The 25,411-nt window shown below is 35.8% G+C and overlaps 1 protein-coding gene across 1 annotated transcript; it reads left to right on the top strand.

Annotated features, from left to right (window-relative positions):
• The first annotated feature begins 258 nt into the window (after positions 1–258).
• On the top strand, positions 259–23,733 carry LOC105056095 (ATP-dependent zinc metalloprotease FTSH 12, chloroplastic). The gene is given in 22 exon segments (XM_073252003.1): positions 259–747; positions 2,057–2,241; positions 3,395–3,621; positions 3,905–4,200; positions 4,296–4,373; positions 4,477–4,719; positions 4,823–4,963; positions 5,275–5,442; positions 7,823–7,935; positions 9,652–9,868; positions 12,360–12,431; positions 13,915–14,007; positions 14,009–14,039; positions 14,137–14,251; positions 14,407–14,503; positions 14,505–14,585; positions 15,459–15,578; positions 15,673–15,747; positions 20,467–20,496; positions 20,498–20,575; positions 22,607–22,687; positions 22,903–23,733. Coding segments are annotated over 22 exon segments (3,045 nt in total). The 5' UTR covers positions 259–321; the 3' UTR covers positions 22,981–23,733.
• The last annotated feature ends 1,678 nt before the right edge of the window (positions 23,734–25,411 follow it).

The raw sequence follows: 25,411 nt of genomic DNA, 5'->3' as shown, positions 1-25,411 counted from the left end.
AAATTATTAGACTAAGTATAATTTTGATCTAATTTTAATTTTTTTATAATTTTTTTTAATAATTAATAATATATATATAGACACATCCCAATCAATAATTTCTTCGTTATTATTATCAGGATTTGGAGAGAGGATGAGATAAGCATGTATATGACGTCAAAAGAGACGTTAATCCAAGAATTAATTACGCGTCCAAGTGAGCTATCGCGTCGCTCGCTGGCCGCGGCTAAATAGAACGGGACAAAACGGCCGGGGATAAAACCCAAAACCCTCCGCCTCTTTTCTCCGCTCCAAACCCAATCCTCCATTGCCGACTTCCTAATGGACCTCGGCGCCCTTCCCACGCCCAACCCTCTATCTTTCTCTTCCTCCTTCCTCTCTCGAAACCCTCGCACCAATCTCCTCTCCAGGCCATTCTCTTGCGCTCTGAACCCAAGAAGAAGGCGTCGCCACGGCCGGGGAAGGGTTCTTGGAGCTTCTCTCTCCGACGCCGGCGATGGGCCGGAGAAATTCTCATGGCACAGGGTCTCCGAGTCCATGCGCCGCGGTTCGGAGCGGTTCTTGGCCAGTTTCGTGGAATACCTCAAGAAGGAGACCGGGCTTGATCTGGAGCAAGCCAATCTCAAGGCGGGCGAGCTGCTTGATGGTGCCCGGGGAGCTGCGGAGAAGGGCAGAGCGGTGGTGGATCGGTTCAGGTTGGACTTGGTGCCCGAGTTCATAGAGTGGAACAAGTGGGAGAATTGGAAGGTGTCGTTTTTCTTCTCTATTTTTTTTTTTTTTTGTAGTCCAATTTATTCTGAACGCGGTTTTATTGGATTAACTGATAAAAGACTGACCTTCATCAATGTTGGATCAACTGATGTAAATTAGAATCTTTTGATGAACCTAACGTCTTGTTTTCATTGCTCAAGTTGACTTATTGTGTTACATGTTATTATCAGAGTTGCTTATTCTAATTTCTAGTGCTGTTCTAGTCACTGTTTCCTTCTATAATTCCCGCAGTATGATTTCTCATTCAGCATACATCTGAATAAATCCTTGCGATCGGACTTTTTATAACCGTAGAATGTTGATTCTTGGAACTTTGATTCGAGATCTTTGATGATCGGTAGCCATAAACCCTAAGATATGAGAAGGGGATCGGGTTGAACTTGGAAGTTGTAGAGGAAGGGAGATTGAAGGAACACGTACACGTATGACTTTTATCTGTTTGATTTAGAATATGAGGTGAGAGAGGAGAAAAGCTTTTTTTCTTTTAAAAAAAAAAAAAAAAAACTCTTGGTAGCTTCATAAATAAAGATTAATTTTGTTGATGCTAGGATTCTGTGTTTTTTACTGTTCCAGTGTTGAGTATTCTCCTTATTGCCTTTTTTTTTTGCAGAGAGAGAGAGAGAGAGAGAGAGAGAGAGAGAGAAACCTGTATCCTGCTGCTATAAAGGGTGACAAGTAGGGCTCTGTGCATAACTTTTAGCCCTCTCTTGGAAGAAACTGAAGGAGAAAAGGGTAATGCTTGTAGTTCTTGTGATTAAAAGGAAGAAGAGGCGTAAAGCAAAGGGATGTGTGTGTGCAAAGAGAGAAAATTGAAGAAGAAAAGGAAGAAAAATGGAAGAGAAATTATAAAAGGGGAAGAAAAGGAAGAAGAGAAAATGAAGGACTGGGAAGGGAAAAATGATTGTTGTGCTTCTTTTCAGGAGAAAAATATTGTAAAGCAAGAAAATAGGGTAGTAATAAGGTTGCAATATTTATGGGTAATAATTGTCTGTGTAGATTGGTTAAGCAACTATAGATTTTTATGGATTATGATAGATTCTCTATTTCCTAAAAACAGTTTAACCTGCTGAGAAGCATTATTTTTTTTCCTTAACACAAACAAAAATTTTCTATGCTGTGATTCTTTTGTATGCCGACCAGTCATCTTTGTGCTGCTTTATGCTTTATAAACTGAAGTTTTACTGTTAACTTGGACATGCTTAATTATTTTATGCACTGCTCTATAAATTTGTCTATAAATGGTTAATGTGTAAGATAAGCAAATACGACCATTCAATGTCCTCAGGACAAGGAGAAGTGGGAGCCAAGACGTGTTGGGGCCTTGATTTTGTATATTATTGTCGTTACAATAATATGTCAGAAAACCTATGGGGCTTTTACAAGTTATTTTGATCGTCGGAGTAAGAGAGAATTGACTGAGGCTTTCATGGAGGCATTGATTCCCGAGCCATCACCTGCTAATGTTAGGAAGTAAGTGCATAATGGTTTACTTGGATTTGGTCTAATTAGCTTTTTCTCTTTGTACATGCTATTAATTAGGAAAGATGATGACCTTGCTGTGTAAATATGATATCTCCTTATTTTATTTTTAATTTTAGTTTGGTGTAGCAAAGATTTTCTTGTAGTGCATGATAATATGCATTAAATGGTTAAACGAGTTGACATGCTCATCCAAGAATTGAGTCCATGATTTGCATGTCCATCCTTGAGGCTTCTTTATGTTTGAAAAGCAAATTAAGTTATTTCTGGGTAAAAGAGATCTTGCTATGTTTTTAGATGGATGAGTAGATGGTGTTTTGATCCAACACCAAGTGCTAGAACATCAGGAGGTTTCATAACATCATTCACAAATCAAGGTATGTCTCCTAAATTGCTAGATGCTAGTGAATAAGTGAAATCCTGTGAAATCTTTTTCTTTAGCTATCATTTTCCTGTGTCGATGAATTCATACAAATTATTGACATGCATATAGATTAACAGTTAGATGGTGTGATGACTGACCATTAAGAACTAGATCATCAGGAGAAATTATGAGAGCACCATCCACAATGTGAAATATGTGCCTTTTACCCACTAGATGGCATGCCCTAGATGCATGCATCTGGTTCAAGCTCAAACCATACCAAAACATATTGGGAATATTGTTTTATGTGGGACTACCATTATTTCACGTACAATTGTAACCATTTTTACACAAGCTTATTTCATATACAGCTATAACCATTTTCATATAAGCTATGTTTCCATTTTGTCTCTTGATTCATTGATGTTCTCCAATCAGGTGTCCTACTTAAGATTCAAAAATCAGATATTTCCCTCGTGTTATGTCTTGCTACTGATAACCATATTTGTACAGTATTTTATGTATGTGAATAATTCTTCTAGTTCATGGATGCTGCGTAAGCTATAAAAGGTTCTATATGTTAGACCCTATTCCCTGCCTTAACTTCAGCCCCCTTTTTGCTCATTCATTCATTCTTTTTTTTTTTTTCAGAGTTTTTTGTAATGCAGTCAATATTCAAACTCTTGACATGTGATGTCACTATGTTTACAGTTTGGATGTATTAATATGGCAATGGAAAACTGGAGCTTCTTTTACGTTTGGTTAACATTTTTACTGCAGATACAAGAAAAGCATATGGAGGAAGACAATGCCCAAAGGACTAAAAATTAAGAAATTTATTGAAGGACCAGGAGGGACACTTATCCAAGATGATTCTTATGTTGGAGAAGATGCATGGGGTGATGATCTGGAACCTTCTCAAGATACTGTAAATAAAATTATTGACAGTGATACAAGGTTAAGCATTGAACAAAAGAAGGAGTTAAAGGGAAGCTTAGGCATTTCAGGTGGGTTTCCCCCCTTTTTTGTTTTAACCCTTGTTATAAGTTAAAATTCAACATATGATATAATATTTTAATGATGCATAACATTTCCATGGTGTGCTAGTTAGGATACATTGATATTAACATTTGCATATTCTGTGACATGAAAAAAAAAAAAATAATGCTATGGCCCTGCATGTATGAGTTGCTTGGTTGTTTAATAGTAGACCAGCTGGGCATACGCATATTTGATTCTCATAAAGCATTGAAAAGTCTCTCACTATCTACTTTCCATATGGATATACAGTTGATGCTGGCACTTCAATAGAAAAGCAAGAAGGTTCAACAAACTGGCAAGAGCGACTAGGAATGTGGAAAGAAGTTCTAAGAAAGGATAAATTAGCCGAGCAAATTAGTTCAATTAATGCTAAATATGTAGTTGATTTTGATATGCAAGAAGTGGAGAAAAGTTTGCGCAAAGAAGTGGTGGAGAAGGTGTCAGATACACAGGGTAGTAGAGCATTATGGATTTCCAAGAGATGGTGGCTTTATCGTCCAAAATTGCCTTATACATATTTTCTTGATAAACTCGATTGCTCCGAGGTAATAATTTTGTTCAGCTTTCTGTAGTTGTTTCTTTTTTTTTTTTTTGTTTTTCCTTGGATACTCTATGCAGTTAACTGGTATGTTGCAAACAGGTTGCTTCTGTTGTCTTTTCTGAGGACCTGAAAAAAGTATATGTGACAATGAAAGAAGGATTTCCTTTGGAGTATGTAGTAAGTTTGATACCTAATTTTTTCCCTCCAGTTACATTTTTGGTGCAAGATCAGAAAAAAATGCAACCCTGAACTTGATTATGGATGAACTTATGTTTTGTAGGTTGATATTCCTCTTGATCCGTACTTGTTTGAGACTGTCTCAAGTTCAGGTGTTGAAGTGGATCTCCTTCAGAAACGGCAACTTCATTATTTCCTTAAAGTTGTGGTTGCATTAGCTCCAGGTTTACTTATTTTGTATCTTATAAGAGAGTCTGTGATGCTCTTGCATATAACATCTCGGCGCTATCTCTATAAAAGGTATAATCAACTTTTTGACATGGCTTCTGCAGAGAACTTTATTCTGGTGAGTTTCATGGTTACAACTCTAGTTGCTTTTCCTGTTTTGTTATTTTAGGGACTATTGTATGCTAATCTACTGAACTGATAAATTTATTGTATGTATTTAGCCAGTAGAGAGTTCTGATGAGACGAAATCAATGTATAAGGAAGTCGTTTTAGGGGGTGATGTTTGGGATCTTCTGGATGAGGTGATGATTTATATGAATAATCCTATGCAGTATTATGAAAAGGAAGTGGCATTTGTCCGGGTAATCTTTCTCACTTTATTTTTTTTTCTCATTATTATGAAAATGGATATAATAATGAACAACGCTCATAGGCAACCATTATGAAACAGGGTTAGTGCCTAATAATTGTGGCTAGTGGTGAAGGGTCAGCTCTCAGCTGGCAGGCTCCCTTATCAGCAAGAATTTCAATGGGCATAGTCCTGTTTTCTTAGAGCTGTCCATGAGGGTTGTTCATTGTTTTAGCATTGCTTTAATTTAAAGCATCTATTTTGTCTACTCATTGTGGTGTAGGGACATGATATGAGCTAAAATATTATCTAATTCCATGCTAGGGTTTACTTCTCTCTGGACCACCGGGGACTGGAAAAACACTTTTTGCACGGACACTTGCGAAGGAAAGTGGCATGCCTTTTGTTTTTGCTTCTGGCGCTGAATTTACAGATAGTGAAAAAAGTGGAGCGGCAAGGATTAATGAGATTTTCTCCATCGCCAGAAGAAATGTATTCATTCTCTTATCTTTTGGTCTACAATATAATATGATTTTTTCTGTTTCTGAATTCCGACCAGTCTGCATTGGATGTAAATTGATTACTAATATAAAATAATATGGCTTGTTAATGATGGCTAACAAGATTCATGATGCCTGCAAATTTTTCCTTTGTTTTTCTTCCCCCCCTTTGTTTTTTAAATGAGAAGATTTGTAAGGTTCATAAAGTCACAGAAATAATTGAATTCTTGATGTTTGAGAAATTGAAATAAAGCAAAAAAATAGATCTTGATTTGCAAGTGAACTTGAGAATATGTGTATGTGTGTGTGTCACAACATTTTCTTCTTCCTTTAAGTCTAATCATTGCATAGTTATTCTTTTATCATTTATCTACTCCTATCGTCTGCTCATGATGTTTTGCTTTCCTATTCTCTGGTCAGTTATAATGTGCTTATGGGAACTTCTTTTCAGAGCGATCTCTCAATGTGCTCAAATCTGGTTCTACCATTCCGCTCCTTGAATTGTTTATAATAATTAACTTTTCTTTTTAAAAGAATGTGCAACTATATTCTTCTTTTGTAGGACCTCTAATTGGTAGATCACCTCCATTACTGTTTCTGCTAAAAAAAAAGAAAAACTTACTTATCTAAAACCAGAGATCGGTTTTTGTTTTCTAAATTTGTGAAACTTATTTCCAATTTCCATTTACTGTTAGATCAGTTTTCTGAAAGAAAACAAAGTTGAAATCTGATTGAAAAAGGGTTTGTTTCTTTTTCTGAGAACTGTGCTGAAATCAGTGGTCATTTCCTGCATTGCAAAAAAGAAAAAAAAAACTCCAAAGTGTATTTTCTGGTTGCTGGTTTCTGTTTCTGTTGCTGTTTTTAAAAGCTATTTGCTGTTTCTTTTTTCCTGTTACCTGATGCTGTTTGCTGAAAAAGAGATAACCTTTTTTCCCCCATTTCTGTTTTCTGAATTTGTGCAGAATTTACTGTTTTCAGATAAAAGTGCTGGGAATTTTAAATCTGAGACATATACCTTTTCTTGTTTGAATCTCGACATGATATAGAGATTAAATAGGCCTTCTTTTGCTGCTTGTACCCTGCAATACTGAAATGGTAAATACTGCTTGTGCCCCTGATTACCCTGCTTGAAGAATCTCCATCCCTACGTATATTTGTCATAATCACTGAATCATATAAAACCTAGACTCGATTTAAATTTTGATCTAACTTAACTAATCCTTACACTTAAACCAAGCATACTACCAAGGTTTACTGAACCAGTACCTGGGCTTTGTACTGGTGGGCTATTGGTTTTGTATGGTATTGGTACGTACTATACTGACCCACCGGAGCTAGGAGGGGGGGAGGGGGAGAGAGAGAGTGAGAGGGAGGGAGACAGATATATATATATATATATAGAGAGAGAGAGAGAGAGAGAGGTGTCATCAGCCTTGTCATTGCCAATAGTGGCTATGGCAGTGAAAAGCCTAAAACCCTAGTAGTGGAGTCTTGACCTTGAGAAGGATTGTGAGTAAGAGGCTTGTACTATTGAGGGAGAACCAAGGTGGCAGGGTTTAAAGATAACTGGGCTGGTTTGGCCCTTGGGCCGAGCCGAACCACTCAGAAATGTATGGAACCAGGTGGTTCTGTTCGATTTGGAGCAATTCGGCATAATTCGCGCTGAGTCCCAAGCTGAACTGCTGAACAAATCTGGTTTCGCACCAATTCAGTTTGGTATGCCCCGAGCCAAGCAGTTCAAGTCGGTTGGGAAGACACTACATATGACTAAGATATAAAGTTTGATTATATGTGTCTTTGGTCCATTCTGTCACCTTCCAACTATGATAGCTTGGTTGAAATGAGTTCGTTTGATGCATCTAAAGGGTCCAGTAGGTGCATCTGATTAAAGCATCTCAAGATCATAGAAAGTTTAGTTGTAGTGCACTCTTGATTCGCAAATATGGTTCCAAAGGATTATGCTAAAAAAAAAAAGAAATAAAGGGATTGCCTGAACCTTCTTCAACCGCCTGTAGATTTGATGTTATCACGTGACAATCAGATTCAAGGAGGATGTCACATTATTTTATAGTGGCATAGCATTACTTTCCATTGCTTATATTCTCGTAGTGAAAATTTTATATTCCCACAGTCTTACCAAGATAGATGTCTGTCTTATTTTCCTTTATTACATTTTGTTGCTGACTATTTGCTGACTCTTTCATTGAAGATTTTACTGTTGAACTGTTCTTTCAATGTCAATAATCTGGTAGCCTTATTAAATTTGACATTTATTTTTGTTTTTAAATATTAGTACAGCATTCAGCTGCTTTTTGTCCAATTAGAGATTTTAGCTTTATATGTTGTAAACAAGACAGTGATCCTCTTGGCAGGCTCCTTCTTTCGTGTTTGTGGATGAAATTGATGCTATTGCGGGACGACATGCGAGGAAAGATCCACGCAGACGGGCAACTTTTGAGGCTCTAATTACGCAGCTTGATGGAGAGTATGTTTTTCTCCTTGTTTATTCGTGTCTTCGTCAGGTGTTGTTGAATGTCTAGAAGATATACTCTTCACAAGAGTAAAATGTCAAAGAATTGGATATGTTTCAATTAATATACTAAATTTATGTCAAACTAAGGTAAGCACGGCTGCTAACTAATGCAGCTAATAAAGCCTTTGGGGGTTGTTACTAAGGACTTTGGTTTGAGTCCTGTCCTCATCCTCATTTCAGATGGGATTTCTCCTGTCCTCATTCTCAAATGAACATGAAGGCAGTTATAGCATGTTGCTAAACTTGTGCCAAACGAAGGTTGGTGAATTCAGGATGTTGATTTGTCTCTGTTTGCAGGGCTAGTAAGTCAAAATTCGATTTGATTCATTAGCTTTCATTGAGTATGACTGTCTCTGTTATGACTTGGATGACATGGAAGTCTAAAAAAACTTGTCATGCCCTTTCTGATTAGATGTTGTTGCTTTCTTGTTGGAGTTGAAGTTACTTAGGCAAGTAAGAAGGTGAATTTAGAGCTGATTGTATCAAGCACATAACATTTTTTTTTTTTTTTTACATATATCAGTTAGTAGTCTTGAATGTTAATTCTATAAAATTCTGCTAATAGTTTACAATGTTACATGTTGGTAATAACTAGCCTAGCTATTTACAGTTCTAACTTAAGTAAATATGTGCTGTTAGGTCTTATTGTAAGAAATGTTTTAGGGCTAATGCATAACAGTTGACTTAAAATGATCATTGCATTCATTAGGTTACTATATTGGTACTTAAAATGTTTCTCTTTGTAGCCATTATTTATTTACAAGCAATATTTTCATATGCATTCTTTGGTCTTGTGGGTATATTGGCATGTGGATTGGAGAAAGTATCACAAATTATTTATGATTTGCAATAATTTCTTCTAAAGTTGATTTTCTTTACTTATTTGAATGTTCTATCATTTTTTAATCCCTCATATCTGAATCTTAATTTATTTTTCTTTTTATTTAATGTTTAGTTATGTTCATTTAAAAAATCTACATTTTATGGGTCACTGGGTTGCTTCTGTTAAGTCAAATTGTGAGTGTGCATTGTGAATATGAGTCACATATTTTTCAACCTTGGTCTTAACTTCATTGTACTGAAGCTTGTAGCTAATAGTTGATTCTTGCTGTTCTGTGGTCACTTGCAATTTTGTCATGCACATTATGGTAACTAGAGTATGGCACAAGCAATGCATGTGGTCATGGATATGAAGAGGCATGGAGATTCATGAATGCATTTTCAAGGAAGGTTTGATAATTATTGATATATCAAGGTTATAGCAAACTGGTACCCCCACATTTTAGTGTTTTCCAACTTGCCTTTTGTTGAACTTTCATATGACTTATTATCTACGTTAAATCAGATATTTTTATGGACACCTGAATTCATAGTTCTGGATTAGTGGGCAAATGTGCTCTTCAGGGAAGACTAAATTAGCTGATGGATGTTCCTTTTTTTTTTTTTGGGTTTCACAGTGGAATTTTTATTTAACCAAGTAGGTATTGTGATCAATGATGCCTAATAATATATTGTGTGTCAAAAATAGGCTTCTAGCTATATATTTTCTTACTTTTTATTAAATTATCTCATATATAGAACTTTTTAGACTGTGTCCTGTTATCTATCAGTGAAATACTGCTTATACATGCCAACGTAGAGCTGTACTCAGGAGTTTTTTCTTTACAGGAAAGAAAAAACTGGTGTTGATCGTTTTTCTCTCAGACAAGCTGTAATATTCATCTGTGCAACTAACCGGCCAGATGAATTGGATCCTGAGTTTGTCCGCCCTGGGCGCATTGATCGGCGACTGTACATTGGTTTACCAGATGCTAAACAACGAGTTCAAATATTTGGTGTGCATAGTGTAGGAAAGAAGCTCGCAGAAGATGTGGACTTTGAAAAGGTTAGAACTTTTTCACCTCACTTTTGTCTCCCTAGAAAAATGTACTGTATGCTACTGTCGCATTCAGTTTTTATATAACAGTTGCATTACAGTTGACAAGAAGAACATGTAACAAATTCAGCTATTAGTCTACCATTTTAATTGCTTGTATCATTTTATCCTTTTTGACCTTAGCTGGGTTTAAATGTTTGATGATTTTAATTATGAAAGAATGTTAGTTGCAGTGAAGGTAAGGAGTTATAAATACTTTTGATGACCTACCATGACTTTCCTGAGAAATGCCAACTATTGTAGTAAAGTTCCTAGGCAGCCAAGAGTAATTAAAAGAAAGTTAACTAATCTGACTAAATATAGGCAGAAAAATAGGAGACTGGTTAGATCTTTTTCCTGTTGCAAGACATTATATACATTTTGATGCCCATTGTGGATAAACAATTTGTGATAAATAATCAGAAAGATAGATATTTCACTGCTAGGTATTGTGTCAAATGCAAACTTGTTTAGACATTAGTTAGCAGCAAGCTTTGAGTCAGTCTCTGGGGAGGATCATAGATCCAATGCTGGAAGCCTGGTAGTTCAATTGAAAATTTGATATGACGACAACTGTGGGAGGTTGCATCTCAATCCAATGCCAATTAGTGCATTCCAACTTTTTAGTCGGTTGAAATTGCCCTTGTTCACAGTTGTTGCTGGATTATTTTCTTTTTCCAATTTATTTTGAGTTTATATGTTTTCAAGGGTCCCGATACAAGTCCTAAGCGTAGTCAGGGCATTAGAATTCTATAAATACCTTTGTGCCTCCTCATATTTCCATGATAAAATCATTAATATTTTTCTTCAAAAACTTTCATTCTCTTGGGTTGTGCAATGCCATAGTTATCATGCGAGACTGTGAAGATCTGCCAAGAACTCTTGGTAGTGCAGCTTTGTGGACTCTTTTGGAGCTTGCACTGTGGTGCTTGTTCGTGATTGAGAACGGAGATTGTAATGCTCACTGATATTCCTGAACCTTACTCTATTTCCTTTCCCTCTTATTATTTTTATTTCCTTATGTTCCACAGAACCAAAATTGCTTCTGTCTTTTCTCAACTCTGGTAACTAGCAGGACTCTGTCAACCTGGCTTTCTATCTGCATCAACAACTAAACAATTTCTTAAGTATCTCTACTCTGAGAACCTAAAATGTGTTTGCTTGTTCAATACAATTAGTGATTCAAAGAGTCCATTCCTATGAATGAAGAGGCTCCATTTAGTGACCCCTTTTGATTATAATGAAACATCAGAAAGTAAAATGACAAATTGAAGATAGATTTACTCTTTAAAGGATAGACTTTGGAACATGAAGAGTCAATGTCTATGAAGTTATTGAAAACTGACTTCTATGTGGAAAGTATAAAATCAGCTTAAGTGCATGATATGCAATATAATGTCAGTCTTGTCTTCTCCTTTGAAGATTAGATGTGTAGTAATCAATTTCAGCTGCTTAGGTTTGTGATTGCCATTTGCACTAAAAGACTGCATCCTCATCCAATCACAAGTCTCTTTCAGTGATTTGAGTTGAAGGTATTCTTTGTTTGCTGTTTATTGTCCATTGTCTATGACCAAAATCTCATGCAAATTTTCCTCTTATGAGGATAAGAACATGCATATGAGGATGAATGTATGAGATGCACTTGGAATTTTGTTCTGTCCCAAATAAGGGAACTTGTTGCTTGACATAATGGGATGACAGTGTTCAACATCGGGATAGTCTGGTAGAGATATTGAAGGCCTAGTGGAAGGCCAAGGGATTCACAAAAACAATGTGGCTTATTTCATGGGTTCTTGCTGGTTGCTAAATTTAAATCTGCAAGACACTCTTTTGAGACCTACTAATGTGAACAGGCCATTACATGAACTGGATATCTGTAGCACATTTCTCTCCAGGGGCCTGCAAGAGGAGGTATGCAATGAATAGTGACCTAAATTTACACGAAAGTTTTATTACATGTAGGGTTATGAGATGCCACTATACCTTCTGGTCTTCATTAATACTCCTGCTCACAGGATTAACTTTAGATGAGTTATTCTGAATTTCCAGATTTCAGCTGTTTGGAAGGAATGGATTTGCCTTCTTTCGGGGTTTTCTGCAAATTTTCTTACTAATTTAGGGAATTCCACAAGAGGGTTAACAGTTTGGACAAGGATTGATATTTTATGGTTGTGGTTGTAGTGATTCACCATGAATAATTATAGAGCGATTTGGATATACTCTTTTTTAATTGTCGCATTTGAGATGTTTATAGAAGAAACACTATTTGACAAATCCGTTCGGCACGGCTCAACATCCTTGAATATATCATGCTTTGGAATCTGAATGAGTGCTGTACTTTAAACTTTCTTTCAATTAGTACTACTCTGGACTGTGTGTATTCATAGTTTTATTATGCTGGTATTATCATTTTGTGGTTATCTAAATATTATTATTAATTGATATCCTTTATGTTAATCAGCTTGTATTTCGTACTGTTGGCTATTCTGGAGCTGATATCCGGAATCTTGTCAATGAAGCAGCAATCATGTCTGTAAGTAAAAAAATTCTTACATATTTTGTCAAATGATTAGAGATTGTCAGTAAAGTTCCATTATGTTTATTGGTTTCCTGAAAGTAAGCAGTGCTATCGACTGTATAAACAAACCTCTATATGCTAGTAGCAAATAGCAATATAGATTTCTTTTAACTTGGAATTTGTAGCTTATGATAGTATTATGTGCTGAATTCATTTCTAGTTAATATTTCCATGGATGCATTAATAAATTTGGAAGGGATAGTAGTCCTCCATTAACTTTTTATCGGCAGGCTGTTTTCTAGTATTATCAAAGCTATCAGTGTGAAAAGAAGAGCATACTTAAGTCATAGGCTGTATGGGCTCTCCGATGCTCTAGGTTTTTTCTCTTATTCCATTTACTTAAGTCTTGTTCTTGTCTCATCAGTTGATATCATATCAAAGCAAAGATATATATGCAATTTCAGTGGAGAATAACTAAAACCAAGATTCAGATAAAGTTGATGGCATGCAATAACCAAATGCAATCATTTTCAATATATTCTTTCTGATTAGTAGATCCACAAGAAAATGCATCTATGTAATTAAGCCTAAGCGGGTTAAGTGGAGAGTTGCATAGAAGAGAGAGGAACAAGTAGAGGTGATAGCATGGATGGATGTTGTGGCAAAGAAATGGACAAAATTGCAGTGACTGTAGACTTGACCCTATTTACAGATTGTTGTGGAGAGTTCAAAAAATTGAACTGGGATAATTTGGGATTATTTATATAATAAGTGGCTATACAATATGTAACCATATACTGTCTATGCATGCATGGGAAACCAAAATGCAACCCATTGTAGAGCAATATTCTGCAGCATAATTAGTTTTAAGAAAACTTGACTTTATCCTAGGTTGGCCATCGTGAAACTCCAAACTTTGAACTGTTATTTTAAATTTGTATTATGTATATCACCAAGTTAGTGTAATATTAAATTCTTAAATATAACAATCCAGTAGTTAGAATTTCATAAATTTTGTTTTGTATTTTCTTGGAAAGCCAAAATAAGTGTCTTCAAGTGCTTATTCATGCAGCTACAACATTTTGTCATACAAGCTAGTGGTGTTCTATTTTCTCATCATGCATAACACTTGGACTTCACTTTGAAGAGTAGATATTCTTGAAATACATGTCATATCTTTCCACTTTCTCTCATAAATGATAAATTATGGATTCTAATGCACTTGAAATAAACATTAAAATTCTATCATTTTCAGTTCATGGACTCCTTAGTTTGAAAATAGATGTTGTTAATTGAAAAGTTTATTTTGTTATGGTAGGCTTTAATTTATTTGTTCCATAGTTATCTTTTGAAATTCTGGACCCAACTTTTCATTAAATAGGGAATGAATTATGCTAGCCTCTGAAATCCTTAGTAATGGTGATGCACTTCTATTTGGATCAATCTTGCCCTGTCCAGTAATCTAGATTCCTAAATTCTCAATTATTATGGTTTTCAGGTAAGGAAAGGCCATACCATGTTTACCCAGCAAGACATAATTGATGTGTTAGACAAGCAATTGCTGGAGGGCATGGGTGTGCTGCTTACAGAAAGAAGAGCAACAAAAATGTGAACAAAGTGTAAGTATTCTTCTTTCTCAATAATTTTATCTGGATGGAGATCTTCTATATCACAGCTGTATCTTTGACAAAGCATTTTGCCATTCATGTCTGTGCAACAGGTTCTATGGAGACAAGGAGATTGTTGGCCGTCCATGAAGCTGGCCATATATTGTTAGCTCATATATTCCCTCGATTTGATTGGCATGCATTCTCTCAGCTACTTCCTGGTGGCAAGGTATGAGTTTGACTCTGGATTCGGAGATTAGTGATGACTTGTCAATCTGATCAATGGAGATTATTGTGGACTAGAATTGTCTATTGGGTGCTACTGTTAAGCTGTAGAAGTTATTCAACATTGTCGTCTGACATATCTGCATATAAATTTGTGCAGGAACTGCAATATCTGTGTTTTATCCTAGGGAAGATATGGTAGATCAAGGATATACAACCTTTGGATACATGAAGATGCAAATGGTCGTCGCACATGGGAGGGCGTTGTGCTGAACGAATTGTGTTTGGTGATGACATCACCGATGGAGGAAGAGATGATCTAGAAAAAATTACAAGAGTATGTGAAATTTTATAGATTTGAAGGATATCTGCTTGTGCTTCCACGTTCCCCCTTTTTTGTAGGTCGGTTAATAACTAGTACCAGTAATTAATTGTTACTTTAAATATCTGTTCTGTTTTATGCCATTTCTGCCTTATCTGATTGAAAAATCTTATTTATTTCCTACCATGATTATACATTCCTTCAGATGAATACTTCCACCTTTTTTTGTAGGTCTTATTTCTTTAAGATATTGACTACATCCTGTGGTTTTAAATATTATGATCTGTCCACTTATCAATACATTGACATTCTTAGATGGAAATGTTTCCAAGGATTTCCTAATAATTGTTTAAACCATTCTTAATCTCTGGTTAAAAATAAAATTCCTGCATTGTCCTTAGAAGTTTCTATTTAAGGCTTAGTTGCCATGAAAGCAAATCAGTCCACAACACCCACTCTCTCTGTGTGTGTGTGGGCACGCAGGTGGATGGATATACATGCGTGCTTTGTGGGTGTCGCGGGGGGGGGGGGGGGGGTTGGGGCCTCTCGTTTTCCTAAATTGCTGACTGTTTTCCAGAACATTTTGTAGAAAACCATCTAAACCCCATGGTAATCAGGAAGATATGCATCGTAAGCTTTGCACAAGAAAAACCATGTGCTTCTTTTTAGTAATTGATTCGACGTGACCTGTGTTGATTGGCACATACTGTTTTTCTATGTCTTTTTCCTAACTAAGCGTACAATAGTGCTGTATATTTATATTCATTTTTCTGACATACTAAATATTAGCATTTCATTGTATATAATTTATGTGCTGACTAAAATTTATGCATAATGATGAAAATTAAGAACCAAGTGCTTATTTCACCAATTATGGATTTAGTGCAGATAGCTAGAGAGATGGTAATTAGCCCCAGAAATTCAAGATTAGGCCTTGCAACTCTAGTAAAAAGGGTTGGAATGATGGATCGACCAGATAGTCCAGATGGCGAGTTGATCAAGTATAAGGTATTCTTTATTTGCCTTCTTAAGTCATGATACCCAATAAAATGGCATTCTATTCTCTTTATTAATTTTTTTTTTTTTATTTTGATTGTTTTAGTGGGATGACCCTTATGTGATTCCTGCTGATATGACTCCTGAAGTGTCTGAACTATTTACTCGAGAGCTCACAAGGGTAACATCTTTTTCTCTTTGTAAATTCTGGGTACATAAGGTATATTCAACCATATAAGTGATATCTTTTTGAGCAATAATTGTTGATCTTATGTTTTGTTGTAGCTTATGTGATGAACTATTGGCACTGGCAGTTGCAAATATATGTGTAAACTGTTGCTTGTGTGGTTGATTAGCACATATGTGGTCTATCAGTAAAATTTAATGACACACTATTTGAATAAACTTGTTAGATACCTGTGTGCACACATTGATTGACAAGCATGGGCATACCCATAATACCATGCTATTATAATTCTCTCACTCGGTGGGTGGACATTGGGAAACAGGCCTCACAGAGGAGTTTTCTTCTTCTTTTTCCTCCATTTTTTTTTTTTTTTTGGGTGGTGGATGGGCAGGCGCGGTGGGGGGGGTGGGGTGGGGTGGGGGAGGCGTGTGGGTGTGTTGGGGAAGGAGGCGGGGGGAGGGGGGCTGGTTTGTTTCACTTTGAGGTTGTCCATGAACAGCCGTAGATCACTATGTCAGGATAGTGGATGAACATTTGAAAAAACATATGTACAAGTTTGAAGGCTTTTGAGAAAATTTTAGAAATCCTTCCTTTCCATGCCCAATTTGATGCAAACTGCATCTGTGAGCTACTTCATAACTGATTGCACACTTGTCTAGAAACTTAGAAGTAGGGATAAGTTCAGTATCTGATATAGATTGTTTTTCAGATGCCTTTTGTCTAAGTTGTTTAATAATAGAGTTCTATGGGCAAGCATTTCTATCATTATTAGCTATTGGACCTCTCTATTTAGCACTCTTTCATTTGTATAAAGGGGAACAAAATCCTTGCTGTAATGGCATTTAGATGGACTAATGTGTCAGGATTATAGAAGGTATAAGATGTTAATGTGTCGAGCAATGCAATAACGATCTGAGGCAACTTGCATTAGTTCCCTTGTGCAAATGTTTGAAGGTGCATGTGTTCAAAAAGTACTAGTTCATCAAACTAACTATGCTTTATACATAACAACAATGCCCAATTATTACATGGTATATAAATGAAAGCATCTTTTATGCTGTAAAATGTAAATGTTAGCTCGGAGGACCCTTGGTCTTTAAATTTCATGAAGAATATAAACAACAATTTGTCCTCCACGCTCTGATAAGTTATCTGTCGAAAATGGCTTTTATTCTAGAGTAATTTTTTGAATGTGACTCTTGTCTTATTGCCATAGATTCAAGGGAACATCGAAATCTGGCTATTAGCCTCTAGTACTTATAAATGAGACATTGCCAATAGAAAAAGTTTGATTCACTTTACTTTTCAAGTGAGTTAGCAGATTTTCTTGCTAGACCAAATGTCAGAAATGAAATACTGTACACTAGGATTTTACATTTATCATCCAATCATATCTCTTGCTTTGAAGGAATGATTAATATTGATCTATATGAAAATTAATACAGGCATAAGAAAGTTACATGTCTTGTTTATAAAGAATCACTATTTTCATTAGCTTTTTTGCATGATACTCCATTTAAACATTTTCTTTGGTGGCATAATCTGGTTCTAAATATTACATAACTGATATATTGTGGGCTGCAAAAGCTCTCCAATTACCTGAAAAGTTAACCAATTAGTATAACATTGTTTTTGATCCCAAAATTGGACCTGATAATCTTACCAAGTCATATCCTAGGATTGTCGTACTGGACCAAATAGCACTATGTGGTCCGTATTGTATTGTACCGACCACAAACTGGGACGGTTTGTGGTCTCGGCATGAAATAGGAACCAAATTGGTATGAACTGGTCTTTTTGGGGCTGAATCACCTATAACCACTCGTTTCCAACTGGTTCGGCCTGGTAAGGGCCCGGCACAAGCCTAATTAGCCCCTTCCCCTTAACAATTGAAGGAGAAAACATTACCATGGTCTCCCGAGTGTAAGAAGGGAGAAAGAGAGGAGAAGAGAAGAAGAGAGAGTGGAAGGATGGGCAACATGGGTAGATTATGTTCAGCACGATATCTTCCCGGATTCCCTCTTCCATTTTCTATTTTTGTTATATCCCATAAACCAGCAAAAAATTAAAAAATGGAAAAATCATGCCAAAATTTTGTAATTTGGCATGATTTTGTGATAGGTCATAGATCTTAGTCAGGTCTACACAATGATATATATATTTTTTTTGATTTTTGATTTTTTTACTAAAAATATATTTTTAATAAAAATCTAAAAAATATAGATGTTAGATTCAAAATAAGTATCATGCTTGAGGCCTAGCATGCTGTTTGCTATCCTTTTATTTTTGACAACAATTTGATTAATTTTTATCATATTAATTGCTTCTTGAGTAAACATCCAACTTTAAAGTAATTCCTAGGTGGATAAATCTATTAGTTTTTAATATGGGCTGAACAAAATATATGTGGTGGTACTCCTATCAGAGGCTCCACTAGTCAGAATTAAAATATTTAATATAAGTATCTACTGTTTCAATAGTATATTTAGTTAATTTATGATGTATGATATAATCACACCATCCTTTAGGTGTGTAACATAAACATTAAAGGATATTATTACATTTAAACATCAAGAATGAACTCACAAAACCCTACTTTTACTCGAAAAATAAAAAAGATGAAAAAACCTAGAAAACAAAAAAAAAAAAAACAAAAAATAAAAAAAATATACTGCTATGGTCCAGTACCATGCCATATTGGTCACCTATCGGTACATAGTCTGATATGAGATTGCGAACCTTGATCATATCTGAATCCTACATATTATGTATCATTATTTGTTGGATGTGGTCAGATCTTATTTTGATAGCCCAATGGTCAATACCTTAATAATTTACTTATGTTTGAAATCCCTTTAGGGCCAGAATTGGTTGGGGTCAGCTTGGGCCACCTCGATTGTGATGTAAATGCAATAATTAGGCTTAGACCTAACAACAAAGGCTTAAGCCTGACAACAAAGGCTTAAGCCGGTCTTATTCTAGCTTGATAAGCGGAGGTGAGAGAAAGGTTTAGATGGCAGAGACAAAAAGTGGGGATGGGCAATGGAGATGAGAGAGGGAGAAGAAAGCATGTGAAGGGGCATAGGAATAGTAGTCTTAAACAGCAATTTTCAGTTTAGGGTTGATAGTGTCGGTGAAGGTTGTGGAGAGTGGAGTGAGGAGAGGGGAATGAATGGTATTGGGGAATTAGGAATTTAGGATAAAAAAGGATTGCTACAATCCCTTCTGATAATTTTGTCAATTATTTATGTAACTTCGCATATACACTCCCACTTTTAGATGGTTTACTTCTTATGCTTTTCTGTCTTGCAGATACTTAGAGACTAGCCAAAAGGTTTATCAATGATTGGTAATTTTACAAATTGTGTTCATCAAACTTGGGCTTCAAGTTAGGCACAAGCCAGGCTAGGGTTACAGCCCCTGGCCCTTGCTTGGGGCCTTGTGTTTGCTTGGGCCCATATCCAACCATACATGCAATACCTATAGTGAATATGTATGTGTATGTATACCAAGGTTTGCAATCTCACATACCTTGGTACCGTCACTCAGTATGAGGATGCATATTGAGTCTTGATGCCCTACTGGTATGGCATAGTACTCCCCATACTAGGCGGGTACAATCCAATATAGCAAACCATAATGTTCACATACATACGTAAATATACGTTTATATCTTGTACACATACATTGTAGATTCATATGTTCATACACATATGCATGTACAAACACTTGAAAAGCAAGTGCACATTAATTAGCTTGTTGCTTGTTAGGTTTTAATATGTATTAATTGTTTTTAAATGGAAACTTCTGAACTCATATGAAATATATAATTTCAAAAAGAACATGATCCTCGATGTCCCATTAAGTGGAACTAGTTAAAAATCATTAGGTACAAACTATTACGAATGTGAGTGATCATGTTGTGACTTCAATTGCTAATGCGTGTAATGTTTTTTTCAGTGAAGGTAATGTCCAAGCTGAATCTCAGAAATTTTTGGGGAAAGTATATGAGCAATGATGCTATTGGGGGTGCCTAGAATGAGAGACTCAAACCAGACATGAACCTGATGAGAAAAATAGGCCCAAAGTTTAGATAGGACACCTAGAATCCAAACCTGACATCCAAGTATTGTTTGTCAGGTTCTTGTATAGATTCAGCCCCAAATTAACATCCCTGATAAGCTATCTCTATATTTTGTACATCAAAACCCTTGTGTTGTTAATTTGCTCGCTGTTTGTGGTCTGTTATCAGAATGGGGGGTTTGATATCACTTTAGAGAGTATCTTATACAACTTACACAAATGATTCGACTTTTTCTCAACACAAGCACTTGAAGGACTGGAACAAGGTTAAATACTGGTGGAATGGTGGGGCATTCCACTGTCCTGGGTATTGGGATAGTACGAGATGAGAAACAAACCATGATTGGACAGGATATCCACCTTCCAGTGTTTGTATGTGAGGTATCCCATGGCATGGAAAAATGGGATGGTGCTATCCCACGGTATTAAAATGCAGGAAATAGTCATCATTATAATCACTCGTATCCAAGCCACTTATTGTATTTTAGCAATTCAGGATTATCTAGATTGGCTATTGTGACACTAGATAATGCTTTGAGTTCTGTCTTACGTTTGTTTTCTTCTATATGCCTAATGAATCTTGGGAATTTTGAATAAAATTTTCATAGTTAATTTGTATTTTCTTGACAGTATATTGATGAGACGGAAGAACTTGCCATGAAACGGTTTACTGCAGAATAGGTATATCTTGGACGTGATTGCTAGAGAACTTTTAGAAAAGTCAAGGATCACTGGACTGGTATGAGTTAAACTTGCTTTTCTGACTTTGAAATTTAGTGGTCTCCTTAGTGTTCTCTTGAGATTAGGCAAATGAGCAGTCCTTGATCAGCATCTGTCATCATTAAAGAGTAAATTGTTTCTTTAAACATGTTCTTTCATCGCCTTCGTTTGTTCATGAAGATTTTTTTCTTCTTTCCTCTTTTTTTTTTTTTGTTTCTTTTGAGTTGTTAGCTTTGATTTTGTTGATCAAACATCTGCTTATTCATCATTCTCTAGGAATGATCAGTCTGGGTATGAAAGTTGTACAAGCTGCATAAAATCTCAAAAAATTCTGTGGATAAAATTTTTAATTGTCATATAACTCTTTTCAAGGACATAAGGTTTCACATGCATCAGGAAAGGTACCAGAGAACTTTAATTTCAGAGACAGGTGAATGCTCTGACTTCATGAGGATATAATTTTTCAATCTTATGCCTGACCATATAGGAAGCTTCACAGGCATAGGGAAAAGTTTTAGACAAGTTTCTTTCCAAAGATAGCTGGTATGCTACATTCCTGTGACAACATTCTTTCAAGAAATGAATCTTAAGTCACTTCATCTTGCAGTTGTATTGAGAACTTCATTTCTGCTGGATTTTCTTGAGATTTGAGTTCAAGAGCAACATTGTGAAGGAGTTTTCTAGATCCAGATATTGAGCATGGTTAGGTAACACCTCAAAGGTGAAGTGGACTGGGTCTGATGCGCAAGTATAGGGTAGAAGTTGGGGAGGGTAGTGTCAAATATTGAGATTTAGATGTGTTGGATAGAAATCAATGTTGGACAGATACTGTTGATTTAGATGTGTTGGATGCTTTAAATACAAGTGAAATTCTTCAATTACAGATTCCAAAGATGGGTATGGAGTCAAAACTCTTCCAACAGTTAGTCTAATAGACCATAATGATGTTAGATGTGGCGCTTTGGTGTTTTTGTAGTCAAGTTAGGGACGCAGGTTTCAGAAAACCTTGGCCAATCATCATACATGTTATATGCCTAAGCTATTCTTAGAGATTAGATGAGAAATAAGTATTTTGATTGCAATACATTGTGATTGTGAAGATGAAGATATCTTTCTCTGATGTATGTTTGTGTGTATAAAAAGATGACATACCTATTTTGCTTTTATTTTTTCATCATTCTTGACACTGATACTCTTAATTCTAAGTATATTTGCAAATGAACAATGTTATCATGTACTTGTGACCACTTTTTCAAATCTACTGCTACCTTGCTCGCACGACACCTTTCAATATTATTGTTGACAGGGGCAATCATTGAAGTATTTTGAAGTCAAAATTGACTTGATGAAATAATCAACCACCAATATGTTAAAACTTGACATGAAAGAAAAATATTTGTGGTTCATAAATAAAAGAACCACCTTTGCATGTGTGTGCATGCATTAATATGTTAGAAATTGACAAGAAAGATTTTTTTGTTGTGTCGTTTATAAATAACAGAACCACCTCTGTAGTGTTGGTGTGTGGGTGTGGGTAGGGACGATCATCCAATGACTCCAGCTTTCCACGTGAGTGATAGAAGATATCTAATAGAAGAGGAGCTGGATTGATGAACTGCATGTATGCCTTTGCAGTGTCTGTCATCTTTGAATTGAGCAGCCCTATAATATTTGCCATCTGTCTTTTTTGGTGGGTATTAGTTGACTCCTAGGGCTTGATTTTGGATGTTCAGCATGCCTTGGCCATCTAGTAAGCTTGACAATGTCATGATAACACTACAGCAGTACTCATCAACATTTTTCCTTGGCAGTTGAGAATAGAAATTTTTTCATCATTAGTGAAAATTTCACTGGGCTTATACATGACAATTTATATGCCACAGTTCACATACTTGGGAAGCCCATATAGCTTGTTTTATTACCTTTGCAGAGCTTATGATTTTTAGATTAGTACTATTCACTATTCTTTTTATCAACTGAAATCTCAGTAGAGCCTTTGCTTAGCTGATAAATGCTCTAAACCCTGATAGTGTTGCATTTATCTATTCAGGAAGTGAAGGAAAAAATGAAGCAAATGTTTCCTGTTATGCTTCAAGATCTAGCGGAACCATTCCAAATAAACCTGGATGAGGTATTCTTCTGGGTTTTCTATTCCTGATTTACATTTATAAATTGTTAATTTCCCAGTTTGACGATATACATGGTTGATGATGTATTCTTATACTGTTTATCTTCTTTTTCCATGAATTTGTTGAGTCTGCGTTGCCTGTTTGGCTCCCTGCCATAGTTTGCATTTTTGTCAAGTAAGTTTTACCTGATATTTCTTTTTTCAAATCTGTTTCTTAGGAGGGACCATTACCTGTTAATTCTCGTTTGCGTTACCAGCCACTGGACGTTTATCCTGCACCACTCCACCGGTGTTAAAAGTTCTGGCACTCAATTAAATTGTCAGCTCCATCGAATTGTAATATCAGATGCATGAATATTCCCATGGAGAGTATTTACATGCTGTTTCCCAGTGATTGTCAGCTCGAAATCCACATCTTTTTATTGGCAGTACCAAGCAAAAATTCTTTTCCTGCAGAACTCTCGTGGAGCATTTTGGGGCCATTGGTAGTCTCTTTTCTAGTCTGGCCAATTATTTGATTGTCAGACTGAGCTCCTACGGGTGGTAAGATTATCATTCACTACTTTGTAATTGAATATCATGTGATTATATGTAGCATTGAGAACATTGCCCTGCAAAACACAATTTTTGGCTATTGTGTTCAAATTAGGGTAGTTGTAAATGCTATCTTTTCCAAGTCAGGAAATCCTGTAAGATTTCAAATTTGGCCATCAGAGTGACCCTACTTTTAGTGTTGGCAGTGTGGCGGCAATCATTCAGATATCAGTTTTAGTTTCAATATGATCTGCACTCTCAGGATAAACGTTCCGAGTTTGGATAGGAGAGCTATGAAGAGCACGAGTCCCCGTAGTGGCCGTACAAGGCTTCCAGCAGCATTGTTTGTTTGACTTGTATATTTGTCAGCAAAAGTGTATCTGATTTCAGGAAACAAAGTATCTTGATTTTTTTAAAAAAATTTCTTAAAGCTCTCTTTTTCTGGGGATTGTATAACTTTGGTCTTTGTGATAAATATTTTTTTGACAAATTCCAAACAAGATAGTTTCTCTGCATGAATCGCTAATCTTAGTTTTCTTGTAAATCAGATGATCTCTTGTTTGTATTCAAATTGTCCTTTTGGAATTCCTTTTTTTTTTTTAAAAAAAAAGAAACTTTCGTGGATGGGGTTGTAAAATTACTTGACTGAATTAGGTGTATAATAGATAAAGATTGTGAGAATGCATGGTAAAATCATCTAAACATAAAAACAATGGGAGAGAATATGTCATTGTATTTGTCTAAGTTGCAAATAATCTGCTTTTTTTTTAAAAAAAAAAGGTTTGAAATTGAACTGTTAAAAATATTATTTGTGGTAATACAAAAGGATGGGCAAATTGGAATTAAAATTTGAAGGGTTATTTAACTAATCTCTCTAGAATGCTACCTTTCTTCGTCTGTCAGCTTTTCTAATAACTTTCTATATTATACAATCTATTATCATGGAATCCAGACCATTATACCAAAAGTTGCATTTTTTGATAAATCATAACAAAATATCACACTGGATCATTCAAGGCATGAACGTTTTCATCCTGCTGCAAGTGAGCCCAAAATTGGTAGGATATACAGGGCAAGATGAACTCAATGAATATGACTTGAATATCTGTGGGAAAGATTTGATGGCCATCTGTCTTAAGCAGTGCGCACGCGCATACACGAGAGGGTTGGAAAAAAAAAAGCACCAAACATGAGTAAAGATCATCTTGTTGGATTATTCACCATATAACTTTTTTTTTTTTTTTTTGGTTAAAGACTCAAAATATATTAAGCTAAGATGAAATCAAGTACAAGTGTGAAATACAATCAAAAGATATAGGTAAAGAAGATGTAAACAACCATAGGGTAACACAGAACATCATGGAAAGAAAATAAATAATCAAAGAGAACAAAAGACTGTAGACCAAAAGAGTTTCAGTGTAGCTGTTGAAATTTCTTAACCATCTGGACAGAGAAGCAGTCACAATTATGATAAAGAGCTTAGAAAGTGAAAACCCAAATGAAGTTGCATATAATGAAAATGGCAGCAGCCACAAGATTTTGTGGAGATCCTGAGCAAAGCAGCAAATTACAGGGAATCCTGCTGTATATTTCTAAAACTTGAGAAAATCGAGTAGGCAACTAAGCAGAAATGATGGAACTAGGTGGGAGTGGAAAGCAGATAATAGATAATTACTTCCCCCAATGAAGTCTCATGATGATGAAAACATATAAAACCATGTAGCTTGGAAATAGTATTAAACTTGATAAAGTAGTAGATCAAGCATGAGTGTAGGAACATATTTAAATAAGATATTATCATGGGCACAGGTACATTATAAAACAAGCATAGGCTCCCTTTGTGAAGCAGCTGATAGATCATGAGTTCCAGTAAAAGAAGCATAGGCCTCTTAAAATGAATTATAGCTAGTAATGTGTTAGATGTATCAGATATACACAATTTCCATCAGTAATATTATTCATTATAACATCATTTGGTAACTGATAGGACCAGCAGTACTGAGTAAGCAAATAAGTTAATTTATGTCAGATGTGTCCGATATATAACTCGTGCCAACCATTCCCATTAGTGAGTTTGATCATTGAAATATCAGTTGAGACCTTAAAATACCCACAGCTTAGAGACATCAAGTAGGAAGACCATGGCAGATGTGCCAGCAATTTAGTGTATGCCCACCAATTAGCATCCAGCGA

This window comes from Elaeis guineensis, chromosome 2, assembly GCF_000442705.2.
Source record: "Elaeis guineensis isolate ETL-2024a chromosome 2, EG11, whole genome shotgun sequence".
Classification (NCBI taxonomy): domain Eukaryota; kingdom Viridiplantae; phylum Streptophyta; class Magnoliopsida; order Arecales; family Arecaceae; genus Elaeis; species Elaeis guineensis.
The sequence above is the reverse complement of the archived record's forward strand: the minus strand, read 5'-3'. Positions and strand labels throughout refer to the sequence as shown.